Source organism: Mobula hypostoma, chromosome 18 (genome assembly GCF_963921235.1).
Source record: "Mobula hypostoma chromosome 18, sMobHyp1.1, whole genome shotgun sequence".
Classification (NCBI taxonomy): Eukaryota; Metazoa; Chordata; class Chondrichthyes; order Myliobatiformes; family Myliobatidae; genus Mobula; species Mobula hypostoma.
In genome coordinates, this window is record NC_086114.1 from 63,336,105 (window position 1) to 63,349,576 (window position 13,472).

The 13,472-nt window shown below is 42.9% G+C and overlaps 1 protein-coding gene across 9 annotated transcripts in view; it reads right to left on the reverse strand.

Annotated features, from left to right (window-relative positions):
- ppip5k1a (diphosphoinositol pentakisphosphate kinase 1a) overlaps positions 1–13,472 on the reverse strand; it is a 248,735-nt gene that overhangs the window by 164,861 nt on the left and 70,402 nt on the right. For all 9 annotated transcript variants that reach the window (XM_063071002.1, XM_063071008.1, XM_063071006.1 and 6 more), the window contains exons 8-11: positions 12,398–12,559; positions 9,332–9,453; positions 6,982–7,083; positions 2,381–2,467 (exon numbers count right to left, since the gene is read on the reverse strand). In XM_063071002.1, coding sequence (XP_062927072.1) covers positions 2,381–2,467; positions 6,982–7,083; positions 9,332–9,453; positions 12,398–12,559 — 473 coding nt within the window. The remainder of the gene's footprint in view (positions 1–2,380; positions 2,468–6,981; positions 7,084–9,331; positions 9,454–12,397; positions 12,560–13,472) is intronic.

Sequence of the window (13,472 nt, forward strand, 5' to 3'; positions counted from 1 at the left end):
CAGCATTATCTATACTTTGTGAATACGAATTGTCCTCTATGTTAGCACATAAAATACCAAATAAGTGTATTGTGGATTTTGTTCGGAACAATGGATTCCTGAACACCAGTCCAAATGCTGCTGGCACCAGTGGGACAAGTGTAATCAGGAGGTGTGAGGTTTGTATGTAACTTCGAAGACAGCATTATCTATACTTTGTAAATATGGATTGTCCTTCATATTAAGCATGTAAAATACCAAATAAATGTATTATGGATTCAGTTTGAAACAATGGATTCCTGAATACCAGTCCAGATGCTGCTAGCACTGGTGGGACGAGTGTAATCAGGAGGTGTGAGGTTTGTATGCAGCTTCAAAAGAAAGTCTTGCCTATACTTTGTAAATATGGAGTTGTCCTTTGTGTAGCAAATAAATATCGAGCCCCACATTGGGCAGCAGACCTTTCCACTGAAAGCGTCTCCGTCCGAATGATGCCTGCTGAACCTTGTTTTGTTGAATAAAGAAGCTGCTTTGTATCTACTAGTAACTCTCTCTCTCTCTCTCTCCCCCCGGTGATTTCATTCACGCTACAACAGTGCGGCTAAATCTAATACTGTGCATTATAATCGGTCTCTGTCATTCCTTTGGATTCATTAGCTGCGTAGAGAGGGGGAGCCTGCTACATGGGCAACAGGTTGCTCTCTGCATCATACTGCACTGGCTTGCATATGACGTAGACATCTGGGTCGCAACATCCCTGGTTGACTATGACCATAATAGTGATGGCACTGCCAATATGTACTACTGATTGCTGTTTTGAGGTATTGAAACTTAGTATACAAATGGAAGCCTCTTAACTTGAATTAGCAGTGATTACTGCAAGCCGTGTGGGAGAGAATGCAGAGGTCTTTTAATGACTTTGCTCTAATATGCTAAAGAAGCATTAAGCTTCTCTTCTCCTGACAGGCACAGAGTAAACACAAACACATGTGGTGTTTGGTGGACTACTGTCATCAGGTTAATTAGAAATTTGTGCTAGTTTTTTTTTTAAAAATCACCCAGTGATAAAATCCATCTTCATACAAAGATCCTTGTGAGGCACTGGTTCTAATTCATGAGAGTAACAGTACAGCACTCCTCTTTACACCTGCAGTTAAGATGAAGGAATCGCAAAGTCTAAAGAACAATTAAAAAACTGTCATGACAAATTTGTTACTTCAATTCAGTAAGTGTGATGACAGGACACAGACTGAAGGTTAGGGGAGGAGCTGACTGAGATATATGAAGTGAGGGGTGTACACTCAGTGGCCACTTTATTAGATACAGCTGCAAATATATAATCAGTCAATCATGTGGCATCAACTCTGCATAAAATGGTCAAGCAGACATGAGCAAGAGGCTCATTTGTTATGCATACCAAAAATCCGAATCGGGAAAAATGTGATCAAAAGTGACTTTGACCATGGAATGATTGTTAGTGCCAGATGGGGTGGTTTGAGCATCTCAAAAACTGCAAATCTCCTAAAGTGCCTTGTTAATGAGAGAGATTGGAGGAGAATGTCCAAACTGGTTCAAGCTGACAGGAAGGTGACAATAACTTAAATAACTACATATTACAACAGTAGTGTGCAGAAAAGCATTTATGAAGGCACAACACTTCAAACTTTGAAGTGGATGGGCTACAGCAGCAGAAGATTATTCAGTGGCCACTTTACTAGGTGCAGTAGACAGCAGGAAATACTTTGTTATAGGGCTAGGGCATAGATTTAGGGTGATGTACAAGTGATTAGAGTGTAATTGAGGGTGTCTTCTCTCTATGCAGAGCAATGAGTAGCTCCAATATACTGCCTGAGAGACAGAGTGGTAAAAGCATAATTGCAGACAGTACTTTAACATTTAGTTGAACACTTGAATTGCCTAATCATGGAAAGCTATGGACCAAGTACTGAAGATGGGATTAATTAATACAAGTGCTCATTGGTCACATGCATGTTGTTCCACAAACATGAGAAAATCTGCAACACTGGAAATCCAAAGAAACACACACAACATGCTGGAGGAACTCAGCAGGCCCAAAATGTTGACTGTTTACTCTTTTCTGATAGATACTGCCTGGCCTGCTGTGTTCCTCCAGCATTCTGTGTCTGTTGCACGTACACTGTTGTTGTTGCTGCGTCGGCGGCGGCGTCTGGCTGTTTCTGTGTTTATCAACCTGGAAATACCAGGAGTAGGATGTGAATCTAAACGTCCCTACTCAGAGAATGTGACACACTTTGACACAGCCAAAAATGGAATGCATTTAACTTCTCAAAATGGCCAGAGATGAACTGTTAGCCACATTTCCCTTGACTAGCCCTCCATGTTTGTTACTCTCTCCATCCCCTTCAATCAGATCACTAACCTTGGGTGCATGACTTCCATCTTCATCTTCTGCTTGGGAGTTCGGTCACCATGGCGAATAACAGCTATTACACATCGCAGCTCCATCCTGCAAAACACAGTTTGTTTTAATCAAAGCACAACAAAACATTGAAAGGGATCCACATTATCAAAGATTTATTAGAGCTGGAAGAACTCAAGTGTAGCAATGATGTAGGGCAAGGTTATAGTTGCTGTTAAGACTTAGCATTAGACCGTAAGATATAGGAGGAGAATTGGACTATTTGTCCCATTGATTCTACTCCGCCATTTCATCATGGCTGATCCATTTCCCTCTCAGCCCCAGTCTCCTGCCGTTTCCCTGTATTCCTTCATGCCCTGACTAATCAAAAAATCAATTAACCTCTGCCTTAAATATATCCAATGACTTGGCCTTCTGAGCCACCTGTGGCAACAGATTACAGACTCACCGCTCTCTGGCTAAAGAAATCCCTCCACATCTCTGTTCTAATGGATGTCCCTCTGTTCTGGGGTTGTCCCCTCTGGTCTTAGACACCCCCATAGAAAACGTCCTCTCCATCGAGGACTTTCAATATTCGACAGGTTTCAATGAGATCCCCACTCATTCTTCTCAATTCCAGTGATTGTAGACCCAGAGCCATCAAATACTTCTCACACGATAGCCTTTCAATACCGGAATCATTTTTGTGAACCTCCTTTGAACCCTCTCCAATCTCAGCACATCCTTTCACAGACAAGTGGCCCAAAGCTGTCCACAATACTCCAGGTGGGGCCTCAACATCTTTGCTTTTATATTCTAGTCCTCTCAAAGTCAATGCTAACATTGCATTTGCCTTTCTCACCACCGGCTCATCCTGCAAATTAACATAGAACATAGAAAACCTACAGCACAATACAGGCCCTTCGGCCCACAAAGCTGTGCTGAACATGTCCTTACCTTAGAACTACCTAGGCTTACCCATAGCCTTCTATTTTTCTAAGCTCCATGTACGTATCCAGGAGTCTCTTAGAAGACCCTACCGTTTCCGCCTCCACCACTGCCGCCGGCAGCCCATTCCACACACTCACCACTCTTTGCGTCAAAAAAAAACTTACCCTGGACATCTCCTCTGTACCTATTCAGGGAATCTTTGCACGAGGATTCCCAAGTTCCTTTGAAATCAGATTTCCAAAATTTCTCCCCATTTAGAAAATAGTCTACATTTTTATTTCCGACAATGTACTCCATCTGCTACTTCTTTGCTATTCCCCTAATGTCTAGGTCCTTCTGTAGTTCCTCAGCTTCATCACCACTATCTGCCTGTCTGCCTACCTTCATACTGTTGCAAACTTTGCAACAAAGCCATCAATTCCACCATCCAGATCATGGACATATAACATAAAAAGCAGCAGTCCCAACACAGACCCCCGTGGAACACCACTCATCACTGGCAGCCAACCAGAAAAGGCTCCCTTTATTCTCACTCATTGCCTCCTGCCAATCAGCCAATGCTCTATCCATCTTTCCTGTAATACCATGTGCTCTTAACTTAAGTACCCTCATGTGCAGCACATTGTCAAAGACCTTGGAAAATCCAAGTACACCGAAAATCTATTGATTCTCCTTTGTCTATCCTGCTCGTTACTTCTTCAAAGAATTCCAACATATTTGTCAGATAAGATTTTCTCTTAAGGAAACCATGCTGACTATGGCCTATTTTAATCGTGAGCCTCCAAGTACTCTGCAACCACATTCTTAATCAACTCCAACATCGTCCCAACTACTGAGGTCAGACTACCTGGTCTATAGTTTTCTTTCTTCTACCTCTCTCCCTTCTTGAAGGGTGGAGTGAGATTTGCAATTTTCCAGTCCTCCGGAACCATGCCAGAATCTAGTGATTCTGGAAGGATCATTACTAATGCCTCCACAATCTCTTCAGCCACCTCTTTCAGAACCCTGGGGTGTACACCATGTGATCCAGGTGACTTATCTACCCTCAGACCTTTCAGTTTCCCCAAGAACCTTCTCTCTAGTAATGGTAACTTCACACACTTCATGACCCCTGACACCTGGAACTTCCACCATACTGCTAGTGTCTTACACAGTGAAGACTGATACAAAATACTTATTCGGTTCATCTGCCATTTCCTTGTCCCTCATTTTTTATCACGCCAGCGACATTTTCCAACAGTCCATTATCTACTCTCGCCTCTCTTTTACTCTTTACATATCTGAAAACAAAACTTTTGCTATCCTCCTTAAAATGATTGACAAGCTTACTTTTGTATTCCATCTTTTCCTTCTGTTTTAGTGCCTTCTGTTGGTTTTTAAAAGCTTCTCCACCCTCTAACTTCCCACTAATTTTGCTCTATTATATGCCCTCCCTTTGGCTTTTATGTTGGCTTGTCAGCCACGGCTGTGTCATTCTGCCTTTAGAATACTTATTCCTCTTTGGGATGCATCTATCCTGCGCCTTCCAAACTAATACCAGAAACTCCAGCCATCACTACTCTGTCATCATTCCTGCTAGTATTCCCTTCCATTCAATTTTAGCCAGCTCTTTTCTCATGCCTCTGTAATTTCCTTTACTCACTGTAATACTGACACATTTAACTTTGCTTCTCTTTCTAAACTTGCAGGGTAAATTCTATCATATTAAGATCACTGTCCTCTATGGGCTCCTCTACCTTAACCTCTCTAATCAATTCCAGTTCAATGTACAATACCCTGTTTGTAAACCAACTATCCCATCCTCAGCCCTATTACTCCAGTTCCCATCCCTCTACCAAATTAGTTTAAGCCTCCTGAACAGCTCTAGAAAACCTGCTGCAAGGATATTGGTGCTCCTCAGATTCAGGTATAAACTGTCCCTTTTCTACCATTGTATCTTCTCCAGAAGAGATCCCAATGATCTAGAAATCTGAAACTCTGCCTCCTGCACCAGTTCCTCAGCCACAATCATCTGTCAAATCATTCTATTCTTCTCCTCACTGGCACATGGCAAAAGCAGCAATCCAGAAATTAGTACCCTGGAAGTCCTGCTTTTCAGCTTTCTACCTAGCTTCCTATAATCTCTCTTCAGGACCTCCTCTCCTTTCCTACCCATGTTGCTGGTGCCAATATGTACCAAGACTTAAGGCTGCTGATCCTCCCCATTTAGAATGCTGTGAACCTGATCCAAGACGTCCCTGACCGTGGCACCTGGGAGGCAACATACCATCTAGGTGTTTCTACTGCATCTACAGAATCCCACCTCGAAGCCTCCAGCAATGGAATCTTCTTACACTGCTGCAGTCCTCTTCACCTCTCTTCTCTTCTGAGCTACTGCACTAGACAGTACCAGAGACCCGGCTGCTGTGGCTCCCCCCAGGTAGGTCATCCCCCTCAACAGTATCCAAAATGGTATACTTATTGTTGAGGGGAACTGCCATAGGGGTACTCTGTTCTAGCCACCCGTTTCCCTTCCTTCTCCTGTCAGTCACTCAGTTAACCTACCTCCTGCAACCTAGGGGTGACTACCTCCCTGTAGGACTTATCCATCATTTCCTTAGTCTCCTGTGTGAGCTGAAGATCATCGAGCTGCAGCTTCAGTTCCTTAACATATTCTCAGATGTCTCTTGGATCTCTTGCATTAGGTCTCTTGCTTCTCCAGGTTTTTATTAGATGTGAATATGCTGACGGAGCACTAAAACAAGCCATTCAGCCCACTGTGCCAGTATCTACTGTAAAGTCCTCCAGTTAGTCCTGCTCCCCATCCCTTCACCACAGCCCTATAAATTACACTCAGAGGCCACTTTGTTAGGTAAAGGACTGCTGTAGCCCATCAACTTCAAGGCTTGACATGTTGTGCTTTGAGAGATGCTCTTCTGCATACCACTGTTGTAATATGTGGTTGAGTTACTGTCACCTTCCTGTTAGCTTGAACCAATCTGGCCATTCTCCTCTGACTTCTCTCGTTAACAAGGCATTTTTGTCTACAGAACTGCTGCTCACTGGATTTATTTTTGTTTTCCACACCATTCTCCATAAACTTTAGAGACTGTTGTGTGTGAAAATCCTAGGATATTAGCAGTTTCTGAGATACCCAAACTACCCCATCTGGAACCAACAATAATTCCATGGTCGGAGTCACTTAGATCACACTTCCTCCCCATTCTGATGTTGGTTTGAACAACAACTGAACCTCTTGACCATGTCTGAATGCTTTTATGCATTGAGTTGCTGCCACATGCTTGGGTGATTAAATATTTGCATTATCGAACAGGTGTACCAAATAAACTGGCCACTGAGTGTATTTCCCTACCAGTATTTATTCTTCTGCCCGAATCTACTTCAATGCCTTGCTATTTAATTTATTACCAACTACAATTTGTTTGTATCTCAGTTGCCTCTGGTTTTTGACCACCTGCTACCATAACAAGTTTCTTATTTAGATAATGACTTTAAATACCCCTTTCAATCTCCCTCACATTGCTCTAAGCAGAATAACACAAGTTTCTCTAATCTCCCTATATAATAAAGCCTTTCATCCCAGGTAGCTGGCAACACTTTGACATTGTACACAGTTTCACATGGTCAAATGGGCCTGACCAGATCTGTGAATACTGAAAGCTTCAACTTACATGGTGCCCGAGGTAGTTGGGACAATGGGGATATCTTCAGCCTCTGTGGGTATGGACCACGGTATCTGCAGTTGTGGGGCGAGCTCCCGCATGATTATATTACTGGAATAAAATAAACTCAATTCAATCCAAACTGCCACAGACCAATGCACAAGTAAAACATCTGAAACAACAGATGTGCAAATTTAAAAAGTGCCTCCCTTCCATCAAATGTTTACTTTTGTATTTTCGATATTTCTACTTAGGTACAACTTTTCAAATATATAAATTGATGGTAATAGATCACTCAACCCTTCTAGCCTACTCTGCACTAATCAATAAGATTACAGCTCATCCAGTTATAACCTCAACTCCACTTCCCTGCCTTTCACTCCTTACTCATTAAATATTTAAAAATTCTACTCCATCACTCTTTGGGGGACAGTGCTCCAAAGATTCACAACTCAAAGCAAAAGTTCACCTATCTAAAATGGGCAACCTCTTTGACACTGCCTCAAGAAGCTCCTGCAGTGATGCCCTGTTAATAGAATGATTAATAACTTCCTCACCACAACTCCAAACTGATCTACGACCTACAGACTCACTTTCAGGCACTCCTTACAACTCATGTTCTCAGTATGGTTTACTTTTTAATTTGCAGTTTATCTGTTTTTGATCATTGGTTGTTTATCAGTCTTAGTGTGTAATTCTCATTGATTGCATTGTATTTTTATTTCTTTATTCTACTATGAATGTCTTCAAGAAAATGAATTTCAAGGTGATGTATATATACTTTGGTAATAAACTTCCTCTGACCTCACTATCCTGGTAAATATAGAAATACATTTAACCCTTTGACCTTTCATAGAATCTGCCCCTTCATTCATAATCTGATCTAACTCATGACAGTAAAAGAAAAAGATGGTATCTCATATCCTGTGGCCTAGAGCCTATTACTGAGACAGAGACAAACTGTCATTAAGGCAGTCCTAAATGAAATGTTTTTCACTAGTCTGTGGTTACTATGTTCTTTTTTTTCCCCTGTAAATGCCTGTAAGAAAATGAATCGCACTGTAGTATATGGTAACATATACATACTTTGATAATAAATTTATTTTGAACTTTGGAACTCCAATAACTAACCACAAACATTTTGTACCAGATGTAGATTCTAACCATGATCTACAGCTACATCTCAAACTATGGTTCTCCACAAGCGGTGGGTGCTTGAACTGGCTGTCCTGCATGGCATTTCGATATCTCCAGGAGCAGCCCGCAGGACATGCGCCTTCAGGGTTCCTCGCTGATGTCACTGACTGAAGCACCGTGGGAGACCTGGACACTGGGATAGCAGGCAGTGTGCACTGCTGTCAGAAGAAGGCCCTGTACTCGAGCGATCCTCTTGCTCTTTCGCTCTCCTTCCCTCTATCTATCTTTTGATGGTGAGTGAGAACCTGTCAGTCCTCAAGGGAGGGCTTGGAGAAGCAATGTGGAAGATTGTAACATTGGAACAGCGAGCTGCAGTCTCACTCTCGTTGCAGGAGCGATCCCCCTCTCCCCTACTAGTAAGAGAGAGCCTGTCTGAGGGAGTAAAGTGTTGGGTTATGGACTGTAGTTTTAGATGGACTCTAGACCAAGGTCTCTTTGGGGGCTTTAGCTATTGCATGGTGGGGGGGGGGGAGGGGGGAGTCAGTGCTTTTGTTGGTGCAAGTGGAAGGGAGGGTTGAAGCTTCTGCTTGTGCACAGGAAGGTAGGGGGGCTGCTTTGGGGTTCTGATGTCTCTGTCATTCATTCTATTTTTTTTTTGTTTCGTGGATGTCTGTGAAGAGTAAGAATTCCAAGTTGTATACTGTATACATTCTCTGATATTAAATTGAACTATCTGAATTTGGTAGGTGGAAGAAATGAATTTCTCTGACAGAGAGCCAGTGTGGACATGGGCAGAATTGTTCCCTTCTGGAACCATTTTACTGCAAGGTCTGATTATTGATTCTGCTCAAATCCCACATTACAGATGGGAAATTTAAATTTAATGAACATATTTGACATGAAAAAGCTGCTAGCAGTAATTGTGACAATAAAACTGCTGTAACTAAAATCCACTTGATTTACTCCTGTCTTTCAGGGAAAGAAATTTGCCATGAACAAATGTTCTGACCCATGTGTAACTCCAGACTCCCTCACTCCCCCCTTCTCTAATACTGACTGACTTAACTATTCCTGAAGAGGCCCTCCAAATTCCACTTCCCTTTCTCTCTCCCCCAAACTGCTCCCCTCATTGGTCTTTTCAAGGCAAGTTATATTCTTACAACTTTGAAAAGCCAAGCACCAATGCAGCATGCTCAGAAGTTTTAAAATATTTGATGCTTACCCGAGTATTTTTGCACAGTCGTCATAATATTTCATGGAATTTTTCACAAAGCTGAATCCATTGACATCACAAACATAGGAATGTCCATTGGCACGCAGCAGGTCAAAACCACAGACTGTTTGCTGTGCAAAACAAAAATGAGCTTGTTAACATAAATCAATGCAATCTGCTTCAAAGCATTAGAAATCCTCTATCCCCTCCCCCCCTCCCCCCACTGTGTCTGTTTTTGCTGCCTTCTTCCTTTGGAGAGGTGGAGCTAAGTTGTTATGGCGCCCAACGGTGACTTCTTTGCTTGCATCTTCGAAAACAGTCCTATTTCCATCTTTCAAAGTTGCTGGTGAACGCAGCAGGCCAGGCAGCATCTATAGGAAGAGGCGCAGTCGACGTTTCAGGCCGAGACCCTTCGTCCTGACGAAGGGTCTCGGCCTGAAACGTCGACTGCGCCTCTTCCTATAGATGCTGCCTGGCCTGCTGCGTTCACCAGCAACTTTGATGTATGTTGCTTGAATTTCCAGCATCTGCAGAATTCCTGTTGTTTGCTATTTCCATCTTTAATAGCTCTATTTTTCCCTTTCAGGGTTCTTTTGAAGATGTTGACCTGGAGTTACACGCTGACCACGGTTCTTTGTGGGAATGGGACCCACTGTTGGGATTCCACAATCAGCCACTATTCGGTATGCCAAAGTCTCGGCCTAATATTTCGGCACAGTTTCAGAAGCCTAGGATTTTGAGTGACTGGAGATGGGCGAATCAAGGGTCGGTGTTGCCACAGGAAATCCGTGCGTCGTTGGGGGAGTTGGAACATCTGCTGTGTGCCTGGGGACCTGGGATCCTTGTGATCTCCAGGCACAGAGCTCGAAAAAAACGACGTACCAGCGAGTTGTTTGTTATCTCTCCCGCTCATTGGAAAATGGAATGGAGTCACTTCTTTCTCCCTTGTGAGGAGAGAGAGCGCGCAAGCCTGCAGCATGTCGAATTATCGGGTGAACAACGTAGCCTTTGGGGTACCTGCAAGTCTATGTCTTTGCTATTGCTTTGCTCAAGCATGAGTGCTGGTAGTGGGTGCGCTTTATTTTTGCCGGTGAGGGGAGAGGGACTGTTGCTCACTGCTGCTTACATGCGGGAGGGAGGGGAGATGGGGAGGGACTTGGGGTTCTAACATTTAACTGTCATTCATTCTTTGAGGCACTCCTCTGTTTTCGTAGATGGTTGCGAAGAAAAAGCATTTCAGGATGTATATCGTATACATCTCTGACATTAAATGTACCTTTGAACCTTCTATTTCAAACACGGTCCTTTCTGGGGATTATGATTCTGTTGATTCTCAGTTGACCTTTGGTATCTGATCAAACTGAATCCAGCATCCTTCTGAGCTCAAGTAGATCTCATCCCTGTTCACCATCCAGAAGCAGGTACTGGACAACAATCTGATTTCTCCAAATTCCAGTAATTTCTCCCACCGAGCTCCTTCTCTTTTCCATTCCCCATTCTGGTTACCCTCTCACCCATTGGAGATGCATAATCCTACCACCAAACAAATCTTTACCTCTGCCCCACTCTACGCTTTCCCACAGGAATCACACTCTGATTCTCTTGGCCATTCATCATTCCCCTCTGATCTCCCAACTGGCACTTAACCCTGCAAGCTTAAGCAATGCTACACCCGCCCATTCACCTCCTCCCTTACCTCCATTCAGGACCCCAAACACTACTTACAGGAGAGGCAAAACTCCACCTTCAAAACTGTTGGTGTCACTTACTGTATCTGACGCAGTCTCATCTACTTTGGTGAGACCTGACAGAGTGGGGGACTGCTTTGTCAAACACCATTTCTCCATCCGTAAAAAGCAGGATTTCCCTATGGCCAACCATTTGAACTCCAGTTCCACACCCATTCCAACATGTCAGTTCATGGCCTCTACTGCCATGATGAGGATACTCTCAGATTAGAGGAGCAACATGTCAGATTCTGTCGGGATAGCCTCCAATCTGATGGCACGAACATCAATTTCTCTAACTTCCAGTAATTTTTCCCCTCTCCCTTCCCTCTTCTTCCAATCTCCACTCTGGCTCCCCTCTTGCCTCTTCTCTACTCCTCGTCCATCTATAATCTCCCTCTTCCGTGGCCCACTCTCCCCTCCTATCAGATTCCTTCTCCTTTAGCTCTATCTTTTCCACCTATTACCTCTCAGCTTCTCATTTCATTCCCCCCCCATCCACTCATCTTCTAGCTTGTACTCCTACCCTTCCCCCACCTTATTCTAGCTTCTTCCCCTTTCCTTTCCAGTCCTGATGCAAGCACTCAGCCCCAAAATATCGACTGTTTATTCCTTTCCATAGGTTCTGCCTGACTTGCTGAGCTCCTCTGATACCTGATTGTGTGGAGAAGCCATGATTGACATAAAGCTAAAATGGGAAAGCCTGGTCCAAATTTATTCTTATAACGGATTTCAAAAAAAAAGTTCAGTTTTAAATGGTGAGATGGCTGCAAGTTATATCAGAATAGGATTAAAATAGGAAAACATCCTGCACCAAAAATTAGGCACATTATCTAACATTGGGGTCTAGAACAGGAGTCAGGAATAAGTAGGTTTGCGGACAGATTATCCCCTACATGAAAATTAAAGGCATTGCTCTGAAATGTCATTACAATTTGGCATATTTGAATATGATAAAACTCCAATAAAATGGCACTTTTGGGACACTGGTAATTCTGAACTTGCAGATTTTCTGGATACCCAAAAAGCACTATTTTATTTTTCACACATTCACAGTAGTATAGTAAAAACTTTTTCCCCAGAGAAACTGTTTAGTTTAAAGGGTGCAGGAAATGCACATGCACTCTGGTTACAAGTTTCTGATTCTTGGCGCCCTTGTTAACAACCACAGCTCTGCAGCCCCTTCTGTTTCTACTCTGGATGACTGGCTCACATGCCAGACTAACGAGTGAGCCAGGTGCCAAGTGATTAAGTTTCCAAACAATAAAATCGTATCAAAGTTTTATTAATATGGTATTTTTTGCAACTTATGTTGAATAGTACTCCCTGCACAACATTTTCAACTAACCTTAAAAGCTACACACACTTTCCTGGCGACTAGCTTTTCCATAGCTGTCAACATCACAGGATAACGAATCTCTTTTCCTTCACTGTCCCGTTCCACTTTCCCATCCAGGGCTGGAGATTTGCGAGCCTCGGCATGAGCATAGTCAGGACCAACTGTGTATACCTGCAAGGAGCAGTGTTATATTTATTTCATCTACCCACACTATATATAAACCAGATTATTCAAGCACACATGAACTCGGGAGATTCTGCAGATGCTGGAAATCTTAAGCAACACACACACACACAAAGTGCAGGAGGAATTCAGCAGGTCAGGCAGCACTGCGGAGCGGAATAAACAGTCAATATTTCAGGCGCAGACCCTTCATCAGTTCTACAATAGTACAATTGAAATCAACAACTGATGCATCTCTCCATAGATGCTGCCTGACTTGCTGAATTGCTCCAGATTATTCATGTTCCCTCTTTACCCTATCAGCTAGGAGTCAAACTACACTGGAACTGCCGAGCAGGTCAGGCTATATCTGGGAAAGAGAAACAGAATCAAATCAAGTTGGAATCACTGGAATTCAATGAAAGGACTCCAACTGGAAACAGTAAATACATTTCTCTTCCCGTAGTAACTACGTTTCTCTTCCCACAACCGCAGCCTGGCCGGCTGAGTATTTCCGCCATTTTCTGGTTTTACTTTCCAGCGTCCGCAGTTTTTTTAAAATTTGTTTTCAGCTAGGAGTCCGGCTATACTGACTACGAGTGCATTCACAAATGCAAAATAAGGATGTTCCTTAGGATTCACCATGCCCAAGAATAGTGACTGCCTGGATAATTTGACCAGGCAAGATCATGTGGATTAGGAACCAAAGCACACAGCTCAGTCTCGCAACCACTCGTTACAAAGCACCCTTATTCTCAGCTACTAATCCTACCATACACAACTGTGAAAAGACTAATTATATTTGGCACGTACTGCTAAATATTGTGTTTTCTTTCAAGAAAACAGAACATTTAGCATTAAGTGTTCAATGTTCTGATACATTATTTGTCAAGGATTGGAAATTATGAAACCTGGTCTAGAA